Source organism: Megalopta genalis, chromosome 2 (genome assembly GCF_051020955.1).
Source record: "Megalopta genalis isolate 19385.01 chromosome 2, iyMegGena1_principal, whole genome shotgun sequence".
Taxonomy (NCBI): Eukaryota; Metazoa; Arthropoda; class Insecta; order Hymenoptera; family Halictidae; genus Megalopta; species Megalopta genalis.
Window position 1 is genome coordinate 22,841,363 of NC_135014.1, and position 27,166 is coordinate 22,868,528.

The following is a 27,166-nucleotide window of genomic DNA, read 5'->3' on the forward strand; positions in this document are numbered from 1 at the left end:
CCGCGTTTCCATTCGAGACCAGCCGAGACAACATTGTTCGCGAGAATCGTTCCGGCACTCGAACTTCGGACCTCAAACGGAGAATCGCTTCTGTCCGGTCGTATTCATAAGTATCAGACGCTTGGACACTTTCGCATGGGAACGGAATAACGCGTTAGCTTGTTGCTGCAGCAACGTAAAATAGAACTTCGGCGGTGCGAACCTTCGATCCCCGTTTCGATCCAACATACGCGAGATCGACAAGAATCTGCGTCGAATAAACGTGTTCGTTTGATTAGTCCGGAGGTTTCGTTTCAATCGGGTACACAGAAGCCAGATCATCGTCAGGAATTTGTCGCGGGAGAACTGCAATCTATTCGAGCACGATGTACTATCGCGGTCGAATTTCTGTCGCACGCTGCACTCAGCTGTGCTGATTATCAGGTCGACGTCATAAATAATTTCCGTTTTATCAGACATTTATTTTGTGTCTTTTTCTTACTCATTCTCTTTGCTTTGTTTTCTATTTCATTTATTTCGAACCCTTATCTGTTTAGTGAAACTAGCTGCATCGGAAGTTATTTATGACCAACGAGAAAAGCGATTTAAATTTCATATCGTCTGCATCCTTCTGTCACAGCTTCTGCAACCGTCCTATAGAAAAATGAACTCCGTCGACGATCGTTTCACCGACGTTCGACAATTATCGTAATTACTTCTCTACGCGACCGTCTTCGAGTCGTTTCTTATCAAATTCGATTCGATTCGAAATGAACAAGTTCTCCCGATGTTCCGTGATACCTTTGTTCCTAAGCTCTGCGCCTTCTCCGTCAAGTTGCGGCCGAAACATTGACCGGCGGCCGCTCGTCAGCGATCCCAGAGAGAAGATCAATTACGCTCGATCGAACGTTTAAGAATCGACGATCGACTTAGGCGATATCTGCGCCGGTATCTTCGCGAGCCGCTGGAACGTTGCGACAGGGAGCCACGCGTGTTTATCGAGATATCAACGGAGACACGTATAAGATATAAGGGAGGCCGACGAACGGCAGTCAGTGTCGTGCTGGATCGTGGCTGTGATCGTGCTGATCCGGGGACGTGTTTATCGACAGTTAGTGAGCCGAGGCAACAAGGGAAGCCGAAATGCGGTGAGCCGAGTCGCTGAATGGTTTCGCGGCACCGTTCCCCGTCGCTCGATTTATCGTTTAATCGTCCGAATTTCCTCAGAATCTGGCTGCTGTTCACCTTTCTCCTGATCGTCGCGGTGCTGGCCGGCGAGACGTTCGCGAAGAAACGGTCCAACGATGTAGAATCGGGAGGCAGCGAGAAGAAGAAGAGGGACGTGGCTTACTCGAAGTGAGTAGACAGTTCATTCAAACGATTTGTTCGCGTTCGTTTCGATGGACTGTTGCACAACCGGTTCCGCGATCGTCTTATCGGGACCTCTCCGTTTGACGGACTTTGCTTCCGATGCCGACGGGAAGTCGTTAAGGGGGCCACGCTTGTATCAGAGATCGCAAAAAATGTTTCTTCGAGTTTCAGATGCATTCTGAATGCGTCAGATTGTGCAATAAGTCCGCGGACCGTGGACACCTAGGAACAGACAAGGAAAATTATACGAATTCGCAAAGCGATTGTTCGGCATTTTTGAGATGTGTGGGGTTATTTCCGTGCAAATCGGCTTAAATGAAAGCTGAAAGTGTCTACTTTAAGACAGGGTAGATTAGATCGCGATCGAACGACGAGATTGTTTTGAAAAATTAAAGGGAATCGACTTTCGTCGAGATTTTAAGTTTACGAGATTTGAAAGGAAAAGCTCGGATGGATCTCAAGATAGGTTTTCGTAGTGCTGTTTCTATGCGACTTAGCTTAAATGAAAGCTGGAAGTGTCTACTTTAAGGTAGGGTAGATTAGATCGCGATCGAACGACGAGATCGTTTTGAAAAATTAAAGGGAATCGACTTCTGACGAGATTTTAGGTTCGCGAGATTCAAAAGGAAAAGCTCAGACGGATCTTAAGATACGTTCTCGTAGGGCTGTTTCTATGCGACTCAGCTTAAATGAAAGCTGAAAGTGTCTGCTTTAAGACAGGGTAGATTAGGCTGAGATTGTATAATAAGTGTAATGTGTTAATGAGTTTCTTACGAGAGAACGCGGACAGACTTATTACGCAATCTAATGCATTCAGATAAATTGATAGGAATAAGTTACGGAAGCTGGTGTTTGTAGAAGACGTTGTTATCGAGTAGAGAAGTATCTTTTAAAGGGTCGGATTTCGTGAGTAAACAGACTGAGCGTGTGAATCACAGAAGATAATAATACTTTGAGAAGCAACTGACGAGAACTATTCTTGTCTAGAACTCGGGAAATGTCAACTCTTTTCGCATCCTCTTCGAGAAAACGATTTTGAAGATATGTGTGTCCGTAAAGAAACCTTCGAATTCACGAAGTTATAGCGATCGAAAGTTGTAACAGTCTAATCTGCTGGGCATTGTACTGCAATCTTGTTTGTCAGCAAACTGTGCTTGTCAAATCGGCTGTCTCGGTATCTCAAGATTCGCTCGATCGATTTCAAACTCCTTCGACAATATTCAACATAATCGGTATGGTACACAGGATCTCACGGTTCAGTTCTTCGACGACGGTTATATCATACTAACATCTTAATACATTTCCGTTGACGCTCAACGTTTCTATTTACACATCTTTGCTGTCGTCGATATTCCAGTCACATGGAAGTTACAGATCAGTTAGTTTTTATGAGAAATTGTTTCGGCAAATTGTACGGTGGTACAATTGATAGAATGAATTTTAATTGAAAATTAACACTAGTACATTTTTAATCGAGTCAATACAAATTTTATGATTTCGTTATTTTGTTTTTTTTTATATGTTATGATTTTTTTACATGCCAAATTCAGCTGATCAAAATAGAAAATCATCGGTGGTTAATTTGATTGGCCTAAAATTAGGGGCCTATAATACCAACTGAGTAAAAATCATGGTACCAATAATAGTAGTGTGAATTTATGGTTGTAATTACGAGATTTAAAATATTAAAATTGTATAAATTGAATTTAAAATCGAGTAGAATTCATTAGTTTTACAGAAGGAACAGACAACAGAAGGAAAGCATACAGAATATACAGGAAATGTGTAATTTCAGAAATCTGTTTTGCACGCGAAATACGTGAAACATGTGCAATATGAAAAATCTACATTCGCACAAATATCCGCAAGTTGCAGAAATTTCAAAAGCGTCCGAAGAAACGGATGTCCAATCTTCAGCGTGTCATCGTTCTCTTAATCTTTCTCTTTTTACAACGTACCGGCTATAATTGCACTTATCATTCAACGGCATAACGACATATTGACAAGCCACGAAAGGTCAGAAGAGCTGCGAACGCGTGATATTCGCTGCCCGATAATAAAACAGCATCCTAAAACTTGATCGAGGATCATTTACGGTTATTTTCAGAGACTGCATTGTAATTGTTTCGTGCTGTTGCCACAATAATTGGTGAGAAAATACTCGATCGATTTCTTTCTTCCAGGGAAGCAGAGTCTGAAAACGGCGAGAGCAAGAAGGTGGAGTCGAAGAAGAGGAAGAGCAGCTCTTCCGAGGGCAAAGAAGCCGAGGCCAACTCCGGAGCGGACGAAGCTAAGCCTGGAAAAGAGGTGAAATCGAAGAACAAGAAGTTGAAGGAGAAGGAGAATGCTGACGCCAAGGGAAAGAACGGCGAAGTTGTCAAGGACAAGAAGAAGAAGTCGAGCAAATATACCAAGGAGACGCAGGAGGTGTATCAGAAGGACTCCAAGAAGACCTTGAAGGAGAAGAAGACGAAGGACAAGGTGAAAGACAAGGTGAAACCGAAGGTCGAAGAGGAGATTACCGTGGAAGGCAAGAAATCGAAGAAAGTGAACATCAAGAAGGCTGGGAAGGGTGAGAAACCGATGAAAGAAGACAAGAAGAAGCTCCAGGAGAAGAAGAAGAAGAAGGAAACGGCACCGGAAGTGGAAGAGGAGCCCGTGGAAGCTGAGGTAGAGGAGCCCAAAGCGAAGTCTCAAACGAAAAAGGATAAAAAGAGGGCTGCTAAGAATAAAGAAGGCAAGGACAGGAAGAAGAGAGCAGTGAAACAGGAAGTAGCGGAGGCGGAGGAAGTCGCAGGGGACGAAGAACCGGAAACACAGGATGAGGAAGTCGACGACGTAGAGTCGCAAAGCTGCCAGAAAGTGAGCGAAGGCAATGAAGATGCGAATGGCGTCCAGGAGTGCGACCAGGCGTGATGCTCGAACATGTGAATACTTCAGCGTTGTGTTCGAATATTGTAATCGTTCGTATCAGTGATGCGGAGTTAGTATGTTTTATGGGGCCGTTGATCGTAACTCTTGCGATTCCAACGATACGATGACACGAACAGAAAATATGTTTGTTTCACGCGTGAGTTGCTCAATTCGCGTTTCTCATCGTTTTCTGGACGTTCGTTAATCAGAACGCATTTTATATCAAGTCTCATTTATTTAATTGCTACCCACGAGACGAGTCGTAACCACTGACTCCGACATCGTTGCACTCCTTATGTACAAACAATGGGTTTACTCGATGATGTTGACGAAGTTCTTAGCGTTAGAAGGCTTTGGCGGAGCGGACGATAAACGCAGCTCACACGTTAGCCCACGGAATGTATGCATATATTACTTCGAAGAATAAATATTTTTGTAAATCATCATCATCGGTTCACGGCGTATCAATTTGTCAATGTTTCCCCCTCTCGTACAGCCTTGAAGTTGATCATCCAACCGGTCCCAACGTTGTTCATCGTCGACGTGTACTCCACGATGATTTGTTCTTTAGTGCTGTAAAACGGCGCTGGGGTGTCCTGAATCCGGAAGAATTTATATTAGACTGTGCCGGGAAAGACCGAGGGGTTGAACGATCGCGGCATGAAATTCTAATCGGTAAAGATTACCCCTCCGCAATAAGTGTTGGCCAGGATAGGTTCACCGTCCGGCGCAGGGTCGTAAAGCTTCAGGGAGTTCGCCTTGGTCTCGCAGCTGGTGGTGGTGCCGATGTCAAATACAACGAATTTCAACGCGACCTTCAAGCCGCGTGGCACACTCACGTCCCAGGTGCAAATACTGTTGTTGCGGTACTCGTTCGGATACAGAGGTGACGTGAATGACCCTGCATAATTGTAAATCCGGCCTCCGCAACCGCGACCTGCAAGTCGTCATTGTTTTCATTAATTGGACTGTCTCGAATCTTTTCAGCTCGCATTCTGTCATTTTTATGTATTTTACCTAGCTGAATTTAATTACACACTTTATTCGATAATTTAAGGATGCAGACAACAATTTCACAATTATTTCTCTCGGTTCCAACGTATTAGTTAGTGCAAGCGATCTATTAAGGGGTTATTAACACTAGATTAACGGAACCCGTAAAAATGACGGCTAAAGATACATTTATGAGTTATTTATTTAATTTATACGTTACTTACGGTAAATGTTACAATAAGACTTGTTAAAAATCAGAATAAATGTCTTATTGTTACTTTTATAAACTAATATAAAACAGCTGCTTTTTATGTGCTCCGTAAATCTAGCGTTAAGAATATTATTCTCAGTTAAGAATATCATTCTCAGTCATCATTATTGTCAGCAAGTGCTATGTGCACATAATCTTAGATCCCCCGTTAAGGGTAGAAGAAGGCCAAGCCTGCGGAACAAACTCAACACCGCGTTGTCCACTATTATTCAATGACCAACTAAAATTAAAAACGTCTCGTAAAATGTTAATTCGTGAATCTTCTCGCGCACCTGCATCCGTTGTCGTATAAGTGATGTCATAGTACTCGTACATGGATTGAAATTCACTCCAGGAGTGTATGCTCAGCTTGTTACCGACGCTGAAAATAGGAACAGGCGTCTCTATGCCGCACAACGATGCCAAACGTTTGCCATTGAAGCCGCCTTCGAAAACCTGGCCAGTGGAAGCATACGATGTGAGTTTCAGTTCGTGTTACAGGATTTCGATTCAGATGCTTGCCTCGACAGCGGTCTTCGTGCACCCCTCCATGTTGTAAAATATGAATCTGTTGAAGTACAACGCGATGGTGTGATTGGCTGGCGCTGTGATCGTGTTCCAGCATTCGGTGGTTCCTTCGTGGACGAGTCGACCCTGCGCCGAGGTGTAATTTTGACTGCAGGCTGCGTTGTCGAATTCAATCTTGAACCCTCTATGGCCGACGGTGTCGCCTTTGAAGCTTATCGTAATCTCGCTGCTGGAGCTGTAGCAATAAACGAAGACGTATGTAACGGGAGTCTTAAGCTACTTAGCTTACTTAGGGTGTTTTAGCAGGCGACTTCTGTAAGAATTGAGATTGGTTACCTATAGTACTGATGGGGCAGTTCTTTGCCGCAATACCTGGCCGTGGTCGTCGGCAAGTGGAAATCCTACGAGAGTGAATTTTTCATTGTTTTTTTCATTGTCATGTGTGCTATGCTTTGTTTCGAACGTAGAATTTAATTACCGTGTACTGGTCAGCCGAGTGTCCGCCCCAAACGAAATTCTGTCCGAAGCCTTCATCGATGTATTTCCGGTTCTGGGGGTAAAAAATATCATTCTTAGCGACAGGTAACATTGATAATAAAACTCGTAGAGCGACGTTCTACCTGCTTGTCCGTAATTTCGAGGTAATCGGTGTCGCACCGAGCAGACTCGGCCAAATCGAGGTCCAAGAATGCAATCCTCAGTTTCTCCGAATCGGAGGACTCTACTCGCAACAACCACCGGCACTTTACACCCGTTCCGTAGTCCTTAGGGTACTTCGGAGAAGTTAGGACCTGCATCGTCTTGTTCACCGTCCAGACGGGAATGCCGCAGAACGCTGAAACGATTATTCTTCCCTGAGCACGCGTTGAAAATTTCTGCTGTTATAGTCTTGCGCTTGTTAAAACACCGATCAATTTCTCAATGATAACGGAAATTCCTACGGCAGGTCGGACCTTCCTGGACGATTTTAATATGCAATCGACTCGATCGGATAAGTAGTTCTCGATTGGAGAATTCGCAAGTGCATCCTGTTACTGTGAATGTCGAATCCAATCAACTTCGAGGAATTATTCTCCCGGGCGGAACCTCGCGTACCATTTACAGCGTCCAACGTTCCACTGACTCCGGCTCCTTCGATTGTTCCATCACTGTAAAATCGTATCCACATGGTATTCGAGGTAGAAAATATCGCCGGTGGCGCCTGATTGCCGCAGAACCTGCCCAGAAGTTCGGAGAAAGGACTCGCACCGTCGCGAATCTAGACAAAAAGAACTCTCTCAACAAACATCCTTCCGAAATCTTCCCAATGATTACCAACAGTTAGAAATGCGATTATCACGTTCTCCAAAGAGATCGAAGATCGCTACCTCCAGAAAATCGCCAATACATGCTTCGGTGATGTATTTCTTGGCAGCATTCTTGAGGTCCATGCTGTTGATGGTGAACTTGATGTTCATTCCCGGAGCTGCCTTAACGACCCAGAAGCAGTCCTCCAGGCTCTCGTAAGTGGAACCCATCTGTGTTTTAAACGGTTTTGACGCGTCCTTTGATAACAGATTAATGTTGCCGCCGCAGCCTGCGTCGAAGCTCTTCACAAACCGGACCTGAGACGTTGTCGATAGGAAATTTATTAAAACTAGATCGATTCGTTTTGTCTACTGAATTGCAGTTAGCGAGACAGATGTGAAAGCTATTATAACGCGAACCTCGGCCATGAATCCTTCGTATTCTCGGTTCGTGTCCGAGTGGAAATACACAAACATGGTGTTGTTCGTTGATGCGATTATAGGCAAGTTATGGGTTAGATCGCCGCACAACCGGGCCAGCTTGTTATCATCGTCCTCTTTCGTGCCGTCGTAGATATCGATGCGGTCGTAGAAGCACCTGCGAACGATTTGAATCGTTTTAGAATGTTCAAAATCCAAATCCCATCGAGCTGTGATCTACTCTTGTCCAGGCAACCTGGACTGCTTTCAAGATTTACTGAAGAAATTATAGCATTTTTTAAGCAATTTATTCCGATCAATGCCATCTTGATTTAATAACTAATTGGTCAGAGAGAATTGCAAATGCAAAAGATTCTTCTGCTTCAGTTGCTGCACACTTTGGCTGCCTACGCGAAGATCTGCCGAATTTTACTCACGAGTGGCTATGTTCTAGGATGAACTTCTCGAAACGTAGAACGACATTCTTGTCAGGGGGTGCACGGATTGTCCAAGAGCAGGACACTCCGCCAAAGTATTTGTCACCTCGCATAAGCGGCTCGATCCTTCCTGGTTTTGTCATCTCTCCGCCACAAGCTGCAGAAAAGCAGAATATTAATTGTTCGCCCGCAAGTGGTCCTATTAATTCATTATTTCATAGCTCAAGTGAATACATGGAGCTACAGTACAATAAGAAAGAGATCAGGCTTTGAATCAGAACATGAACTTCTAATAAAATTGTTTCAGAACGTTCGAGATCAAATGCTTGTTTATCGCACATTTGAGAAGGTATTGGAAGACGAAGCCATGTCGTTGAATGTAGGGATCCGTTCTGAATATAATCTCCACTTTGTTCTTCGATAAGACCGGCAACGGTACATTAGTGCCGCAATAAGTGTCGGTGGAGGTGTAGGAGTACATAATATCTTCGTACGTTATCGTCACGTTGTCGAATCGACAGTCCCTGCGACCTGGAACCAAGACAATCTACTGTTACAATCATCCCCAGTTATCAAGAAAACGTTGAATACTTTGGACGAGGAGCAATGATAACCGCGGACTGCGGATCTTAATGCAAAATAAAAATTGTCTGCATTAACTGCAAGATGCAGTCAATCTTAATAAGCTTAAGCCTTCTTTCAATAAGCTTAATGAGTTGAACGTGATACAATAGTTTCCTTAAATTGTTTAAACGTTTTCACCGTTTCGAATTTCATCTATCCAGTTCTTTTATAAATGCATACAATCCGCAGTCTAACGATAACGATGTCAGATAGCAGTGATGTGGACGGCGGCTTACTGCGTTCAAGCTCGAATTCCGTGAACTTGACGACGATGTCATGCTCAGGAGCGACCAGAGTGTAATTGCAGAACAAGTTCGGTCTGTACATGTTCGGATAAGATGGGGACGAGATGGTTTGTGTCTTCTCGGTGACTTCGAAGATCCCGCCGCAATTCTCGTACCAGAGGGCCATGAAACCATCCCCTTGGATTTTGTCGTTGGAGTGGAAGGTGACCTTCATACGATTGCTGGTCGAATTGAAATGCGGGGGCGTATTTCTGCCACACACTTTTCCTAGACTCTTCCAGGTTCTGTCGCCATCCAGACCTTCTATCCAGTCGAACATCTGTTTGGAAATCATTGTCGCTTAGTAGCTTCGGTTCGGACACTTATAGTTCGAAGGAAGCAGACACGGTTCGAAAAGTGAAAGGCCCCCATATGTTTCTCGTTTCGGATAACAAGAGTGACTGTGCAAAATTGTTTAACTGCGATTAACATTTGATCTTGCAGAATTATCGACAACAGAGAACTTCTTAGGCTGAATTTTCCAAGTACCTCTACATAATCATTGGTGCAGTTCTGGCTGCTCTCCAGATTGAAACGATTGGTGAAAACCAATCCGATGTGGTAGCCATTATCGGCGACAATTTCCCAGCTGCAATCTGCCTTGTTCGGGTACTGGTCCGGGAACCTGTGCAATCAAACAAATTCCTGTTGTATGAACAGCTAAATCACCGTGAAACGTTCGATCATCCCGCGGCTTCGATTACTTTGGAGAAGCGATTTGTTTGATCTTGCCGCGCACAGTTCCTCCGCAGCCGTTGTTCGCCCCCTCCAAAGTCAGCTTGAACTCGTTCGGCTCGCTCTTCGCGAAGAACTCGATCCACAATCGGTTTTTGGAGCTTGTTATGTTCGCTGGCTTTATGTTCCCGCAGTAGGTGCCGATTAGTGGCGCGAGTGGTCCGCCATTCCTGAGGAAACGAATGCAATAAGCGTAAATCGAAAGCTTCGACTCCAATTAAAACGCTCGAAACAAATGGTCGCAGAAAATATTGAACAATCAATAGCCCGTAATAAAAGCTGATGTAAAGGGTTCAACACGAAATTGTCGAAATATCACTGTCAATGGACGTAAGCTACCAGCAGAAATATATGAGACAGGTGTGCTGGGTACCTGATGGTGACGTAGGTTTTCTCGCAAGAGCTCAGGTTCATCTTCGAGAAGCTCAGTTTTATTAGTTCCCCATCGTCGGGATAATTAATGTTCCAGGCGCAGCTAATAGGGAAGGATATATTCGTCGGTGTTTCTATCTCGTGCGTTGGACCTTCCAAGACACCGCCGCAAGGTTGCCATTCATACTGCGCGTTGATAGACATTGGTTTCCCGTAAGTACCGTTCACAATCTGCGAAATCGTTAACAATTGTGAATGAGGAGTTTATATTGACCGGGCGATTCAATCATTCTCGACAGCTTACCACCACCTCGTTGATAGAGTTTGGACTCCTAAGGTACTTTGGTTCCTTGATGGTTCCGCAGATCTGGCCATAGTCTGCGAAATTAGATACATTAAATATACAGGGAAAGGATTTTAACATTAAACCTACCGAGTCGGTCGAAACGACTGATTTCACATCTTTTGCTTTAAAGTTGCTGAAATTATAAACTCTTTTATAAACGATGATTGAACAAAATTCTTGATCCAAGCACAAATGGCGCAAGGCTTAAGTAAGTAGCCGTTAGTTACTTTTACGGCTTGGCAGGTTTAGTGTTAATAAATTTTGTAATTAGGCCGCGGAGTTCAAAGATTATTCTGGTAGCTGAAGCGTTCGTGAACCCACCGACAAGGCTGATAAATTGATAGTTGTAGCAATATTTCCAACTGGATGTGCCTCGCATTTCACCTATGACACCAGTTACCCAAACAGACAGTGTCACTCCAGTGCTGCCCGCGCCTTCTGTTAGGCGTTTAGGTGCTTGTATGGTCCACGCGCAGTAGAACGATGACTCGTTGAACGGCGAAGTTCTCGGTGTTGACAGATTACCTTTCATGTTGATCATCATGTCGCCGCAGGCTGAAACAATCGTCCGATTTGGTTTGTTAGTTAGTTCTGTCCTTTAGCCTATCACAATAGAAAGATTGGTAGCAGCTCACGAGCTGGATATCGGGAAGAGTAGTGTGCTTTGAATCCTCGGGCCCCAGGAGACGAGGTGTATGCAATGGCCATGACGTTAGTGGAGCTCCTAACTTGCAGAGCACTGTTCTGATTCGTTGAATGGATCTTGGTTCTGTATTTGAAGTCGTTGTACACCTGAAATTTTCAAAGGAAGCTTAGGATTATCGCGGAATTTTCATGGAATTTCCTTCGAATAATTTGATGGATAATAATTACTGTTAGGATATCCATACGCATAGTCGAGCGTAAGTTAGATTCATCAATGTCTTCAATGTTCAGGACTACTTGAAAGCCGAGCGGTACCTTAATCTTCCAGGCGCAGTGTCTGCAACAGTGACACTTTCGTTATGAAAATGTGTTCTTGAGAAGAATACGAAACTAAGTCCGTGTAGATTTGGCTTATAGATTATGTCGCTCACCTGTGACGCCTGCTACCGTTCGGATATCCCTCTGACTTTAGTACGCCGTTTAATGCGGTCAGATAACCCCCGCAAACTATGACAAAAAGTATCGTATATTTTTCTATGAACAAAGATCGTTAGAACGATGGAAAATGTACCGTTCATCGATTAGCGTACCATCTCTACTGGACGTGAAGTACAGCTTGAACCCTCTGTAATTATGGTACTCGAAGTTGTCGGTCTTGAATTGTATCACGGCCTCGTTCGTTGACGTTTCGAAGACAGTGGACTCGTTATCGCCGCAGATGGTCGTGATTTTGTTGACGCCTGAGCGAGAAAGAACATCATTTTTAACATATAAACTTCCTTAAATATATTCTAATTTGTTATTGCATGATCATTGTCGCATCACGTTCATCATCGCACATTTCTTCAGCGTCCATATTTATGACACATTCATGAAATATATTCTGCCAGAGGCAGAATATTACATTAAATTAAACATTACATTACATTAAATATGCATCGAATCGACGAAAAGCCATTGCTATCTACCATGGCCTAATAAACTACATTGACTAAATAATGACCTTCCACAAAGATCATATGATGTCTAATGAAACTAAGACGCAAAGATTTGCCCTTGAATAAATTCGCGATAGACCGGTTTCAAGGTGATTCGCATACTCGTTTCGTTCTCCGGATTCCTGTCGCCGATGACCACATGATCGGTCAACTCGCACTGGAAGGCGACTGGCAGATTTAAGTCGCTGAACTGCAACTTAACAGTGTGATCGGCCGGCGCGATTATCACCCAGGTGCACGTCAGGTTCTGTTTGTAGTAGAACGGATAATTAGGCGACGTTAGCACACCAGCGGTACCTCGAATGGTGCCTCCGCAACCCTCTGAGAACGAGAATAAATCATTTGATCGATTATACTTGTTTTTCCTTCAACTGGTTGTGTTTCAGGTACATTCGAGGACATTTTTGATTAATATCAGAAGAGACGAGCGAAGACGCACCTCCGATAGAGATCTTTACTTTGAAGCCATTCCTTGGCTCCAACAGCTCCGAGAAGAAATGTATCAACACCATGTTTCCAGTGGTTAACATAGTGCTAGGCGCAACGTTACTGCAAAATCGTCCCAGCATCTTCGAGCTTTGAGTTCCGCCGTCTCTTACCTCCACGTATTCCCTCTCGCAACTGAAAGCAATTTTCATTGTCGCGCATTTCCTCACTTTCGATTGAAACTTTCATTTTCCTTATTGCTAATTTAATTCCCTATTGAACATAAAATTATTTTCAAACGGGATTCGATGGGAGAACGAAGCACATAATACTTCGACAGGGGAATCAAAGAACATGGACAACTAAGATCTGGATTCACGCGGAAGTCAACGATCAACTGATCAGCGGCAAACTGACTCGGGAGTGTTTCTCAAGTCGAATCTATCGACGAAGTGGATGGACAGTCGTTCCCTGCTCGGCGCCATAATGGTCCACGTGCATTCCGAGTACGGTGGTGGAATATTAGGGTAGTTCGGCGTCGAGATGTTCAATGTCTTGCCTTTAAGTATGTACTCGCCTCCGCAATTCAGGCTGACTTCCCTGGAATTTAGCGAATAAGTTAATACACGCGCGCAACAAATTACGTCAGGCGGATTGGGGATCCATGATTTCTCACCTGTAGGATATCTTTAGGCGAGCTCTCGGTCGAATGCTGGCATATTTCACATAAAGGCGATTTCCGGAGGACTCCAAGTCCGGGGGCATTATGTTGCCGCAATAGTTACCATCGCCCAGCAAGTCGGACGATGTCTTGTCGCCATTTTTCAACTAGAAAGGACGTTAAATGAGTTATTTGTTTCATTAAGAGATCACTTGATCACCGGCCACATTAAAACTCTACACAATTATTGAAGATCCTACAGAGAAGATTGGACGATCTATTTATTCGTGTCCTAAGTTATTTTAGATACTTAGTTCACTCGAGTGTCTCACCAGTACGTAATTATCCGCGCAATTCAAGTCACGAATCGGCGACACCTCGAGGAAATTTAACATTATAGTTCGCCCAGGTTTCACCCGAATGTCCCACTCGCAGGACACCTGCCAGTTACGAACTCCCCTGCCGCCCGTGGAAGAGGTGTCCACGGCGATCTCTCCGTTCGGACCGGACAATTTGCCTCCGCACTCTGCAATTAACAACAGAAACGTCTTGCTTAGACCTGACAAAAAGATTAGAGGAGATGTCGGAGCGCGAGCAGTCAGAAGTTTCGCGGATAAATTTACCACGACGGGCGAACGCGTAGAACCCTGTCTTGTTGACGTAGCTGTCCGAGACGAATTTTATGGTCATCACGTTGTCGCTCGCTTGGAGCTGAGTGTGCGAGGAATTCGCTAGACACATCTTCTCCAACAGCTTGGCGTTCTCCGGCGTGTTCAGCGCATCGCCGTCGTAAACCGACAACGAATCCGCGAAGCAGGTGTCGGACTCCTCTATGTCCAGGTTGATCAGTCTCAGGACTATGTGCGAGCCTGGCGGACAGGTGACCAGCCAGGTGCATTGCAGGTTATCCGAGTATCCATTTGGCCAGCCAGGAGAATGAATATCGTGGTTGTCGAGGCTGTCCAAGGAGACCAGCTCGGTGCAGTTGCTCACTGCAGTACCACGTGTTGTTAGATGCAATAAGTTCGAAGGTCGTTATTCGAGAATCATTTACAACTTACGTTGCCTCTCGCTGTCCCCGACGTTATCGGTCGTCGGTACTTGGATCCAGACGATGTCGAACCTGCTGCCTGACCGGATGAACTCTACCAATGCTACTATGTAGACGACGTTGGTGGACGACGTCACGGGACCAGAGTTCTCCATGTTGCAGCTCTCGAGTAAAACCGTTGCCTCGTCGTTGTAACCGTCGTGGATCTAGCCGCGTGAACGGAAACAGTTTGATTAGAAAGCGCAGGATAGTTTTGCAGGGAGATTTGCGGCGGGCTATTTACTCGGACATATGAGAAGCAACCGGGGCCGAAGGTCTCGATGAATATGTCCTTGATCTCGAGCTTGATCAGCTGCTGATAATCGACGGTGATCCGCCATGTGATTGGTTGCCCGATTTTGATGGGCATGGGGTACAAAGGCGAGGTGATCCGACCGGTTGGTCCGCTGAGCTCATCTCCACCCTCGACGGTATAATCGACCACGAACCCCTTCGCCACCCCGTCGCCGTCGCTTTTAAACTTCATCCAGATCGAAGCCGACGTTTCGATAGTCTCGGCGGTGGTCCCGCAGAACACGCCCAGCAACTTTCCGATCCCGTTGTTCTCGCGAATCTCGAGATAATCGAGGTCACAGTTCTCGCCTGGCTGCAGGTCGAACTCGCTGAAGGTCAGCTTCAGCCTGTTACCGGGCGAATTCCTCAGGAACCAGACGCACTCTGAATTCAGGGGGTAGCTGTTAGGGTACATCGGCGAGGCGATCTTCCCCGCATAGGAGCTGTAGTTGCCTCCGCAAGCTGAAATATTGGACTTGATCGAGTTATAGGGAACCCACGGAAATTGCACGATGTTTCTTCACCTGTGTTCAGCGTCGAATAAATTAACGAAAAGTGTTCCTGGAGGTAGAACATAACGTATTGATGTATCGTGAGCGCATTCCCTGTACTCGTTATAGGCAGAGGCACAACGTTGTTGCACCATTTGCCCAAGGAGGGTCCATTTATGCTCGGACCTTCGTGAACCTCGAGAAACGACTCTGTGCAGCTGTCAAGCTCTGTGAACGTGTCTAAGCTCATGGTAAATTGTTCGAATGTCAGGGTAACGTGATCAGCTGCAACAGTAAAAAATCAAGAAATAAACGGCTGATATTTCATAGATTCGCAGGACGAACATAGAACGTTCAGCGAACGATTGATTTAGCGCGAGAAAAACACTGCGTTGTCTCACATTTTTTCCCGCAGGATGAATCTGATTATATTAATTCGCGTGAGAGCTTTAATAAACTTTTACTGTGCGCTCCTGAATGATTTCTTTCCGTGAAGTTATGTCTCTGCCGATTCTTACCATGATTTTTGAAAGATTATGCACGCAGTAATTTCTTCCTAATTCGAGCGTTTTTATAGTTGTTGACAATCGGTGACTACAAAAATGAGCCGCAAAGCTCGAACAATCGTATCTTCTCTTCCCAAATTGTCCATTTTTATGCGCAATCTGAGCGCGAATTAGGGAGAAATTACTGTATTGGGGTTGATGGTACCGAGTTTCCGAATATTTCGCGTTCGCATGGCAGGCGTATCTTGAACATACCTGGATCTTCCGTGATCAATGTCCAGGTACAGTTCAGAATATCCGAATTGTCGGTATGAATCCAGGATGGCGATAGGTATCCCTGATCCTTGACTATCAGCCGAGCGCCGCAAGCTGAAGAGTACGTCGCTTTGAATCCTTTCGCCGTGATGAAGCTGTCTGTTCTCATTACGACCAACATTTCATTTCCAGTTGCAATGAAGGGCTTTGGTAACTCGTTTTGACAGAGAGTCGTCATTAACGGCGAGTCCTTTGTTGGACCGTTGTATATCTGTCAACATCACGATTTCGTATCACCGGACTGCGGAACTTTATGCGAATGCACGCTTTCAAACGGAGATTTCATTTACGTTACCGGCGATTGATACCGCGGAGTCGCGAACGAAATGTAACTAAACGTTCCACCCTTTCATTTCTCTCGCGATAGGAACATTGAAAAGTTCTCTGATTTTCTAGAATTTATGATCGGTGTTTCCAACCCCACGGACTTTCTATAAGATTCATATTTAATATTGCGATCTTTCTAGATCCTCTACAAGCAACAATAATAAGTAGCCAAATTTTCTACACAGCATTTACGATTATGTCAATTATTTAGGCTTCCTAAAATATCTTTCCCCCCGGTACGTAATTAGTATTTTCGTTTCTCTGAACCTTCCAGGGTTTAGAATCAGTATTTTTGTCCCTCTAGACTGTTTAGAGGGTTCAGGATTGATATCTTTGAATTGACGAAGACTCCACGTATTTTGTTCCTGCGCGACAGAACTCTCTTAACGACTTAAGTTGACCAGACTACAAGTAACGATAAATATTTTAAAATTCCCAGATTTTGTTTCTCTGTAATAAATAGTTTTAATTCTTCAGACTGTCTATGATCGGCTGCCAATACTTTCAATCGTCCGGATCTTCTAGACCAGATATTCCTAGATGTTCCCGTCGATGGCGACCGTTCTCTCACCTTGACGTAATCGGCGGTGCAGTTATCAGAGGTCTCCAGATCGAAGTCCAAGAAGGTGAGATTGACAAGATAGTTGGGCTGCACCTGCAGTAACCATTCGCAGTTCTGACGTCCCGGGTAATTCTTCGGGTAATCAGTGGAATGTATGATACCGGTGTCGGCGGTGAATCTACCACCGCACTGAATAGGCACGCTTCTATAACTGGCGTTGAATCCGCGCGAGGCGTACGACACGTCCGAGTGGAATTTCAAGTACATCTTGTTTCCAAAGCTGGTGTACACCATCGGGTTATCGGAATAGCAGACCTCGATCAACAACGGCGCATTTGCGTCGTCGCCGCTGAACACTTGCAGCTTGTCGAAGTAGCAACCCTTCTGCTTTTCTAAGTTGATCTGGGAACAAAGACTTTCATCAGCATCAAGCCACAAACACTGTCTAGTCTGCGAGAAATTTATCCATTTGCAAACATAGCTTTGGTCTGCGTTAGATACATCGCATTTGTCCAATTTATTCTAAAGAGACATATCATTCGAGAACATCGAACCCAAAGATTAAATTACCGGTTCACGTTTAGGCCACCCCCTACAAAAATATATGATCAGTGTCTTCAACCCCTCAGACTTTCTATAAGATTCATAATTAATATCTTTTTGGATCCTCTACAAGTAACAATAAACATGTTCAAGTACCCAAATTTTCTACACAGCGCGTTTATGATTACGCTGTCAATTATTTAAGCTTCCTAAAATTTACAATTTGACACTGTAGAAACTTTTTCCGAAGTTTACAATGAATACTTTCGACTCCCTACGGCACGTAGGGAGCATTTTCGTTTCTCTGAGCCTTTTAGGATTTGGAATCAGTTTTTTTGTCTCTCTAAACTGTTTAGGTGGTTCAGGATTGATATCTTGAATCCTCCAGATTTCTTACGGATCAATGACTTAAATTCACCAGGCTACAAGTGATAATAAATATTTTTCTCTATGACAATGAACCCAGAGATTAAAGTATCAGCTAATGTTTAGCTTCTACAAAACTGGTACCATGTACCGAGTGAGCTGATAGAATGAACACTCACATCATGGATAGTGAGCTCTATGCTGTTCATGTGATCGACTTCGATCAGCCAATCGCAGTCGACGCTTGTCGGATAGTTGAGCGGGTAATTCGGCGACGTGAACGAATCAGACAGCCTCGTCAGATGTCCTCCACATCCGTCTACCATCCACTCCAATCGGAAGTTGACGGGGGCGGGTACTGTTCCAATGTAGTGGACGAGCACTTGGTTCTGCGTCGAAGAAATCGTGTGACGAGGAACGCTGTTCGTGTTGCAGAGCTTTGCGAGTTTCGTGAGTGTGGTTGCCGAGCTGTAGGCGCGCTCATTGACGTCCAGATAATTCTGACAGACTGACTCTTGTTCCGCTTCCAACTCGAAATGCGAGAAAGTCAGATTCACCTTGTTGCCGAGGGGCGCCTCGATCACCCAGGTGCAATTTAGTAAGTCCTGGTACTTGTCCGGGAAGTTGGGCGACTCGATCACGCCGTAGAAACCATGCAGCGTATTTTGACAAACTACAAACAGACCGAAACATTTGTCGAATAGGATATAGGGCAGTCTAGAAGTAGAGTAGGATAGAGTATATAGCAGGCGTAGACAACTCACGTGTTTCATACTTGAGATGAAAACCGCGGCCGAAGTTCGAATAGTCGGTACGGAACCGCACGTTCATCGTGTTCGACTTGGCCTGTATGACCTTCGGATGGGAGCTACTGCAATACCTCTGCCTGCTGTTTGGATCGATGTCCTCGTAGAGCTCGATGTAGTCGAATATGCACTTATCGTGATGCTCTAGGTCGAGATCGATTATCAGGAGTCGCACAAGGCTGCCAGGAGACACCGAGATCTTCCAGTAGCAGTCCGAGTGAGAGTATGGCTGCGGGTAATTCGGGGAGATTATGTCGCCGGTGGCGGCGTTCATGATACCACCGCAACCTTGAACGTACAAAAAGAAGCATCGTCAATGTTACAATCTTTACTATTCGAATAATCGTGTTCTTCTTCTCCGATTGCTTCTGTTTCGCTGATTATTAGATCGAGTCGTAAATAAATTCCGATGCAGCTACGCAGAGTCTATTGTTCGTATCTGCCCACTATGAGATCACCGGAACAAGCGAGTTTTTGTTTTCACTAAATAGATAAGGCTTCAAAATAAATAAAATAAAGTGTAAAGAAAATAAATGAAAACAAAAGACAAAATAAATGTCTGACAAGAAAACGGAAGTTATCTATGACTCGACCTAATAGATGTTTTGGGATTCAGCAGTAGTTAATTACCAGACGTAGTGCTATCCCATTCGATCTCGAATCCATTGAAGTGTCTGGTAATATCAGAGACAAACTTCAGATACAATTGATTGCTCTGACCTATGATCTGACTTGGGATATCTGTTCCACAATATTTTCCAATCAGGGGTGAAGTTTCGTAGCCGCCGTTCCTACAATCGTAGATTGACGTTAGACATTAACAACTCGATCAAGAAACGCGAGCGTCTCGACTAGCTGTTTCACCTGATCTCTAGATAATCGTAGATACAGGAGCGGTGATACTCAAGCATGAACGACCGTACGTTCAAGATCACTTTGTGCTTGTTCGCCGCTTCCACTATCCACACACATTCCTTACCGCCTGGATAGCGATTGGGGTAATTCGGTGATTTGATCAAGCCGTTCGACCTCATATAATGGCCGCCGCAGACCTTCGAGGCGTCCATGAAGAGGTACGATGCGACGAATGTGTTGGACTCAGGCAATGAGAACGTGTAGTCTACGTTCATGAAGATGGTCATTACGTTACCTTCGGATAACAGTATCGGCGGTTTCTTCTTTCCACAGAAGCTGAAGAAGCAAACGGCTGTTAGCTATATTTCTATCGACTGAAAGGATCAACATAGCCACGCTTGCCATGCAATCATTTTACGAGAATTTACCGTTGATCATTTTAGGGATTTAGACGGTTCATACGTACATGCCCAGCATGTTCATGTCGGAGGTCAAATAGTTCTCGAAAACCTTGACGTAAGATTCTCTGCAATGGGTTGACTTGTCGAATTTGAACGACAAGAAGTTAAGCTGTACCACGTGACCTGGCGGAGCCTGTATCGTCCAGGTGCACTTCTGCCCACTACTCGTTGGAGAGTTAATAATCCCTATCGGTTCCTTGAGCAGTCCTCCGCATACTGTCACACGAACATTAATTTATCAATTGACTGGCCAACAAAAGCATGATCTTGACCCTTTACACTCGAAGTCAACTATAAATCCAAAATAGTGTTTTTCTGGCCTACGGTCTTCCCGTTTTATGTGGCTTAGTGTATTTTATGCGAACGAAATTGAACCTTGCGATTGATACAACAGTTACGCTTTTAACACTCCTTTAAGTATAAACAAATTTCTAATGTAAACATTATTTTGGAACGTGACATAACACTTTTTAGCGATGTCTCAGAGTCGCCACTCGAATGCAAAGGGTTAGTTGATCAATCAGGATGCAACAGTGCCGTACCGCTGTCGATGGCCGTGTAGTTCGCGAAGAAGCCACGCTCCTGTAAGCTACCGTCGCTGACGAACTTCAACATCATATAATTGTGGGTGGAGTAATAGGCATCGAGGGGTATGTCATTTTCACCGCCGCAGAGGGTGGCGAGCTTGGTGCTGTTCTCGTTGTCCCCGTCGAAGATCTCCAGATAATCGAAGTAACAGTTCTCCGGACTCAGGCCCTCGATGTCCATGTCCTGGATAGTGAGCTCAATCCTCTTGCCAGGTGGCAGTATGATATCGTAAATGCAGGTTCTCGAGCTGTGGTATTGATTCGGGTACAATGGCGAATGCAGGAAGCCGGATTCCTCGGTGAACACACCGCCGCAGTCGATCGAGTACGAGAGGGTGAAACCCTCGCTCTGCACCGTGAAGTCGGACTTGAATACCAGTAGCACCTCGTTCGAGGTCGACTTCAGGGACGGGGGCAGCGTCTGGCCGCAGTACCTGCCGAGCAGTGGCGACTCGTTGCTTGGACCGTCATAGATCTGCGAAAATTTAGAAATCAGAAAAAGATTTGTCAACTTCGAGGGGTCAAATTAAAGCTGAACGAGCACGTTCCATGATTGGTTCAACTTGGTTCTCAACACGTCGCAATGACGAGTTCCTCAGTTTTTAGTTTGAAATAATTGAAATTGAGAAAATGTCTTTCGTAGGAAATGATTTAGAGAAATTTAAATAAACTTCATCTTCTCATTCTTATGAAGTAACACTCGTTAATCTAGTTGAGAAAAAAATGCTCCTGTCTTAAACGGTTGCTCGGATAATAAAGTTATAATGCGGCAGTAGATGTAATCCTTACTGATTTGTGAAATAAATAGTATCACATCTGGATCACAGTGATTTATGTATATGTGAAACATGTTTCGGAATTGAAATCATTGTTCTACCGTATTTGGAATCAAGTGCATCTTAGAAAGAGCGTCGAGGTCGATTAGAAAACGATCAATTTGTCAAGATTAGGATATTTAGAGTACCTCGAGATAATCGAATTTGCAAGTGTTCGAATACTCCAGACCGAACTTTGTCCAGGTGATTCGCACACGTTCGCCAACCGGCAGCTGTATCCTCCAATCGCACTCCATGTTCTCGTGGTAAGAGGACTTGTACGAAGGAAGGGTGATGGTGCCGACGTAGGCGGTGTACACTCCGTTGCAGCCAGGTATACCTGAAAGAATAATTTTTCATTTGATTTCCAGATAAAGCTTGTCGGGCGCGCGATTTTCATTCATGCTCGTCGAATCGGCTGAAGATTGTTACCCTCGATGGCGGAATAGTGAATCTGGAATCCAGAATCCTGGCCGGCGCCGTCAGAATGGAAATGGAGCACGGCCTCTGATCCTGGCACGATGAGAGGGGGTGGGCGCGTGTGGTTGCAGTAGAGACCCACCCTACCGCGACTTTCGCTCATTATCTATGCAAAGTTGAAAAAATACGACACCGTTTCTCCTTAGACTGTTGTTTGATCCCTTGTCTCCTGAATTACGTCACATTGATTTTTACTGTTATCTTTGACACGCTACCTTCTCAAGTTTGCTACCAGTATTTCCACTAATCAGATTTGATGCATTTAGAACAACCGAGTAGGCGAAATTTCAGACAGCAGAAAGACGTAAAGTGTTTCAAAGCATCATCATTTTCATCTTACTGAACTGATTAAAATAGCAAATCAATTTTGATCTAGTTTCTGTTTACTAGAATTGATGTTGAAATTAATATCATGATCAGAATACATCTCCATTAATTTGATGGATGTCTGTATCTCGCAAGGAGATCCGCAAGTCTAATAATAATAGGTTGGTCCTCTAATTCAAACATTGCCTTCAGGAGGCAAGGGGTTGAAGCATGGGCGAGTTCAGCTTGGAGGGAGGTCTACGAACCTCGAGGTAGTCGTCCTCGCAGGTGGGATGTTCTTCGATCATCAGCTGACCGAAATGGAGCTGTATCCTCTTCGAAGGTTGGACAGCGATATGCCAAAAGCAGTCTCTGTTAGGCGGGTATCTGCCAGGCGAACCCGGCGAAGTGATCGTTCCGTAGTCATCTGTTAGATGTCCGCCACAAATGGGTGGGATGCTATCCCAACGGAACGCGAACCCGTCATGGGAGATACTGTTGTCCGAGTAGAACCAGAAGTACAAGGAATTGTGGGACGATATAATGTTCCCGGTTCCATTAGGCAACGTGTTGCCGCAGAATCGGCCGATCATTTGGCTGCCAGCGTTCCTACCGTCGTGGATCTGAAACGTTGCCAATTATTCAATATCTTCGAATCTGTTCTGCAAAATATTCTGAGTCTATTAACTGGAAATTTCTTTGCAAGAATGTTTATATACTACCTGTTGACTAATACAGGTCTGAGGAAGTTTACACGATTTTTAAGCGTGTTTAAACTTCTCTATTTTACACGTTTGAAACGAGTTAGTTCGATTTTCCAGGAATTTTCGTGGCACTGGACTTGTTAAAGCTACAAAGGGAAGGTAGCAAATGACTATTAAACTGTTTTATCTTGTTCTACCTGACGTACACTGTGGACACAAGTTTTAAAAGTCCAGTGGCTGGCGTATTAACATCGACTGCGCCGAGGAACATGTGTATGTATTTGTCTCTGTGTGTATGTGTGTTAAAAGTGCATTAACGACACTGCGTACTTTACGAGTTAGAACATGGTAATAACGTGGTTGTAGCCACTAAAAATTCGTGTGGTGTTTTCGAGAGGGATGCTTTTTATGGGAGAACGTAAACGCCGGTCGAAAAATTCCGATACAGAGAAATAAACTGGCTTGGAAGGGAAAAAATGCGTGACAACGAAAAATTAGTAATTTTATCGAAGGAGACGTTCAAGTTCTATTTTATGCTAAATGTGTTTACTTTCCCATCTTCTTTGCAGTGCAAAATCGCTTGCTCGATAATTCAACTTACACGAGCATTGAGATCGCAATAAAACTACTCAATTCCTAGCTATTCATTTAAACAGGAAACTGTTCTGTCGCGAGCAATAGAAAAACTATATCATCTACAAGAAATAGGCTTCGAAAAATAGGTTTCGCAAACGCTTCTGAACATCTTGCGCCTTGCAGTCGTGAAAAGGTCCGTTATCTAAGGGGTCAAATATTCGAGGACTCTGTCCTTTGTCCCCGTACCTGCAGGAAATCGAATTTGCAGTCGGTCGATTTCTCGATATTGAACTTGGTGAAGGTGACGTTCAGGACGAGCAAACTGTTAGTGGTGAGAAGCCACGCACAGTTCAGTCCATGCTGATAAACGTTCCCATCTTTAGGGAACACGAGCTGTCCGACAGGATCCCTGGCCACGCCGCCGCAAGTCTGTCGCGGAGTTTCGCATCTGATGCCGGTGTGCGTCGCCGAACAGTTGCAGATCGCGGCTCCGTCCACGAGCCTACAAATGCCGCTGTTTCTGCAGGGATTAGGCATGCAAGGATCCTTTATGTTGCAGTTTTTCCCTGGAACATTAATAGAAGACCATAAGCATTAACTCGTTGATTTGAACTAGAAAACAGTGGCGGCATGGGCAAGAGAACGATTCAGTGCTTCATAATTTAGAACGTTTGTGATTCCATTCTTCTATGATGTTACTGGACGTAAATAATTCTGGACTGATTTTACGCGCTCATGGCAAACGCGAGGAGATGCAATTTAAGTGAACATATATATATATATATATATATATATATATATATATATATATATATATCGCTTCTAATTATTTCACAGAGATGGAAACAATTTCTTCGGAGTTCCATCCTTCGAGTCCTAATTTGTTCTTGAATGATCGTCTTTGTATGGCACGGCCACGGTTTGTTTCAAAAGGATAGATAAACTCGTCGCGGTTCTCACCAATGTATCCGGAGTCACACAAGCAGTCGTAGTTGTCGTCTTCTTTGAGATGGCAACTCCCATGGACGCAAGGGTTACTGGAGCAGGCGCCATGGGCAGGGATGTGTGTTGCTATCTGATGGCAACCATTCGGGCCAACTCCATCGCCCGTGAAACCAGCTGGACATCGACATAGCACGTAAGCGCTGGTAAGAGCTGTGTTCTCGATGCACGCCGCCAAGGGGTGGCAACCTCCGTGGTTCAGCTTGCAACTGCCCACATATGTACAGGTGACACCGTCGCCGCTGTAACCGGTGGGGCATGGCCCACACATCCTCGAACCCTGATACAAGATTACGCAAACTAGTAAATCCGAAGGAAATTGTTCTAGGTGGTCACCCATCGACAACTTCCCCAAAATGGTTCGACTGTGTCTCATTGAAGTCGTGGATCTAAGCTTTCGTTTGATGTTCCTCTGGAATAATTACCATCGTGTTCATGCACTCTACTCTGGGCGTCGTGCTGCAGCCCCCGTTCTCTACCAGACACTCGTCGATGTCGGCGCAGTAGTAGCCATTACCGGTGTAACCGCGAGGACATGCATCGCAGAAGAATGTACCAGGAGCGTTTTGACAATTTACCCAAGGGTTCACGGAACATGGTCGATGGTTACTCGCGCATTCGTCAACGTCCTTGGTGCAGGCCGGGCTGGTGGCTTCGGCCTGCCAACCCTGGACAAGAAGATATATCCAATTAACAAAGATTTAGAATTAAATTTCCGAGATCCAAAGTTGGATCGCTCGATTGGCAACTGTTGAAGCTCTTGTAAGACTTGTAAGAATCATTGAACCTTGTATAACATTTTTAAAGGAATGTATTAAGTGCAAACGATATTTACCTGATCGCAAATGCAAGTGTAGCCATCTCTAGAGCCTGGCTTGCTGACGCAAACACCATGTCCACACAGTGCCTCAGAGTTCTGCGTGCTGCAGACAGAAGTCTTCGTCGTGCAATGGATGCCGTGCCATCCCGAAGCACATACGCACCTAATGAAACGAAGTAAAGTTATCGAAAGGCCACATGATAGATACGTGATTATGTAGTATATTGTACCTGTATGATCCCGGATAATTAAAACACGTAGCGCCATTCTGACAGCCTAGATCTGTTCCCTGCAGCCGCAGGCACTCGTTCACATCAGTCAGACAATTCCGTCCCTGTAATAAGTTTTATAGTCAATGCTTACCCTTCGACAGTTTGATATCAACTCATTTACCTCCCAATTAGGTGGGCAATTACACTGATATCCGTCATAGAGGTCCTGGCAGCTGCCTCCGTTTTGACAAGGCCCGCTACTACACTCGTTTACTATTAGTTTCGTTTCTATCGTCCTTACATGGTTCTCCAGACGTCGCACCTAATACAATGATCATAAATATACAATAATTTAGTTGCGAAACTGTATTGATCCTCGGATCAAGATTTTCTAAAATTTCATAATCAATCCTAATTGCTTTAGCAAATATTTGTCTCGGATAGTGTCAATATCTTTTTGTAGTTGAAAATCAAAATAATTCTGTAATATCCAATTATGTAGTATCCAAGGGTGAAAGTTGAGCTTGCAATACCCACCCGGTTGGTGAGAAGACGAACTTTCATGTTGACGCTGGCGACGGACTGAAAATGACAAATTATTTTGCTAATTACTGGGAACTTCCATCTTCATTAAATATTCATTCGATTATCGTTTGCATGGTGCACCTGATTACGTAATAGACCCGACGGGAGTGTGCCGTTCGGCTTCACGAAGCCATTTAACATGACCATCCTTCGTTCGAGGCCATCCGGTCCTTCGACGATTTGCGTTAGTCGCTGCAGATTGGTTTCCAGATCCGCCAGGTAGCCCGTCCGCAATCTTTCGATCAGATGCGTCGCGTTTTGCGCCTGGAATAAATTCGTTTATGATGATTCGAGACTCGAAGGTGCGACGTCCAAGAGATCCGTTACCGCGGAAGCGACGTGCAGCAAATTAATTTCGTTGACGTTGACGTAGCCGGCTCCCAGGATCTTCAGGCTGATGTTCCTGTCCCTCGCGGCGGAAATGAACAGGTTTCCGTCCCGCGACTCCAACACCGGCCTGGATAGAAAGATATTAAAGTTAGGGGACATTAAAAGGCAGAAGTTCTGCGCCAGAAGAGTCGACGACATTGACGGAAATTGTGGTCCTCATACCTCTCGTCTATCCACGCCGCACCGAAGCCCAGGTAAGTTAGTAGCAACCATCGCGACCACGTAGCCATCGTAGTCAGCAAACCACCGAGTTTCGATCAAGTTTTATTGTGGCATCTCCTACCGGATGCCTACGACGACCGTTCACCGTCTGCCGTTCGTCGCGTACTGCATCGAATGATCAGAAACATAGCGTATCTCTATTCAAAAGTGGGCGTATTTAGGGGACTTATCGAAGTCCACCCAATATCGGTTACACCCGGTACGTTCCACGTAGTTTGCTGCCTATAATTAACAATTCCGTGAAAATCATTCTTCTATTTTCATGTTCCAGGAATTATCTCTTTACAGAGGAATTTTCTCTTTGGTGCAAATTACACGTTTTCATTTATTAACAATCAAACTATGGACGTAGGTCTTTCGTGTGTCACGCGTTTTTCAGCAGATTTAAGAGTCTGATAATATTTGTGCGACGTCTTCAAACATATATGCTCTTGCATCCATAGATTCTTCTAGTTCTCCTGGTGCTCAAGGTCACACGAAGATTATTGTAGCCTTGAGAAAATTTTCTTGCTCACTACAGTGTATTTGTCTCGAAACCTCATGTTTCCTCGTGAAATTTTGTTCTATTGTTAATGATAAATGG

The 27,166-nt window shown here is 44.6% G+C and overlaps 2 protein-coding genes across 2 annotated transcripts; one reads left to right on the forward strand and one right to left on the reverse strand.

Annotated features, from left to right (window-relative positions):
* On the forward strand, nucleotides 1–4,709 carry LOC117220512 (uncharacterized). Its single transcript, XM_033470525.2, has 3 exons — nucleotides 1–1,127; nucleotides 1,207–1,335; nucleotides 3,534–4,709. Exons 1-3 carry the CDS (start codon nucleotides 1,123–1,125, stop codon nucleotides 4,264–4,266), a joined length of 867 nt encoding a protein of 288 aa, XP_033326416.2. The 5' UTR covers nucleotides 1–1,122; the 3' UTR covers nucleotides 4,267–4,709.
* Cubn (Cubilin) lies at nucleotides 4,479–26,699 on the reverse strand. The gene is made up of 52 exons (XM_033470526.2): nucleotides 26,524–26,699; nucleotides 26,299–26,428; nucleotides 26,053–26,235; nucleotides 25,924–25,968; nucleotides 25,568–25,708; nucleotides 25,405–25,508; nucleotides 25,190–25,337; nucleotides 24,780–25,022; nucleotides 24,313–24,634; nucleotides 23,599–23,918; nucleotides 22,339–22,695; nucleotides 21,719–21,872; nucleotides 21,436–21,626; nucleotides 20,427–20,946; nucleotides 19,890–20,100; nucleotides 19,433–19,759; nucleotides 19,199–19,359; nucleotides 18,527–18,856; nucleotides 17,942–18,435; nucleotides 16,863–17,255; nucleotides 15,905–16,175; nucleotides 15,177–15,428; nucleotides 14,603–15,114; nucleotides 14,330–14,525; nucleotides 13,892–14,260; nucleotides 13,601–13,794; nucleotides 13,284–13,435; nucleotides 13,025–13,207; nucleotides 12,621–12,802; nucleotides 12,284–12,502; nucleotides 11,774–11,923; nucleotides 11,615–11,690; nucleotides 11,412–11,520; nucleotides 11,174–11,330; nucleotides 10,860–11,093; nucleotides 10,497–10,570; nucleotides 10,194–10,423; nucleotides 9,790–9,990; nucleotides 9,575–9,710; nucleotides 9,038–9,365; nucleotides 8,517–8,708; nucleotides 8,178–8,334; nucleotides 7,741–7,918; nucleotides 7,402–7,638; nucleotides 7,130–7,292; nucleotides 6,655–6,869; nucleotides 6,513–6,584; nucleotides 6,371–6,435; nucleotides 6,029–6,269; nucleotides 5,800–5,962; nucleotides 4,950–5,200; nucleotides 4,479–4,859 (listed from the first exon to the last, which is right to left on the reverse strand). The coding sequence occupies exons 1-52, from the start codon at nucleotides 26,589–26,591 to the stop codon at nucleotides 4,728–4,730; spliced, it is 11,133 nt and encodes a 3,710-aa protein (XP_033326417.2). The 5' UTR covers nucleotides 26,592–26,699; the 3' UTR covers nucleotides 4,479–4,727.
* Nucleotides 26,700–27,166: the final 467 nt, after the last annotated feature.

Coding starts and splice junctions, on each gene's coding strand:
- LOC117220512 (XM_033470525.2), top strand. Junction 1,336..3,533: donor AGGGACGTGGCTTACTCGAA/GTGAGTAGACAG, acceptor TCTTTCTTCCAG/GGAAGCAGAGTCTGAAAACG.
- Cubn (XM_033470526.2), bottom strand. CDS start 26,591: ATGGCTACGTGGTCGCGATGGTTGCTACTAACTTACCTGGGCTTCGGT. Junction 21,873..22,338: donor GCGAGGACGACTACCTCGAG/GTTCGTAGACCT, acceptor AACTTTGCATAG/ATAATGAGCGAAAGTCGCGG. Junction 16,176..16,862: donor GCACCGCCGATTACGTCAAG/GTGAGAGAACGG, acceptor TGATGTTGACAG/ATATACAACGGTCCAACAAA.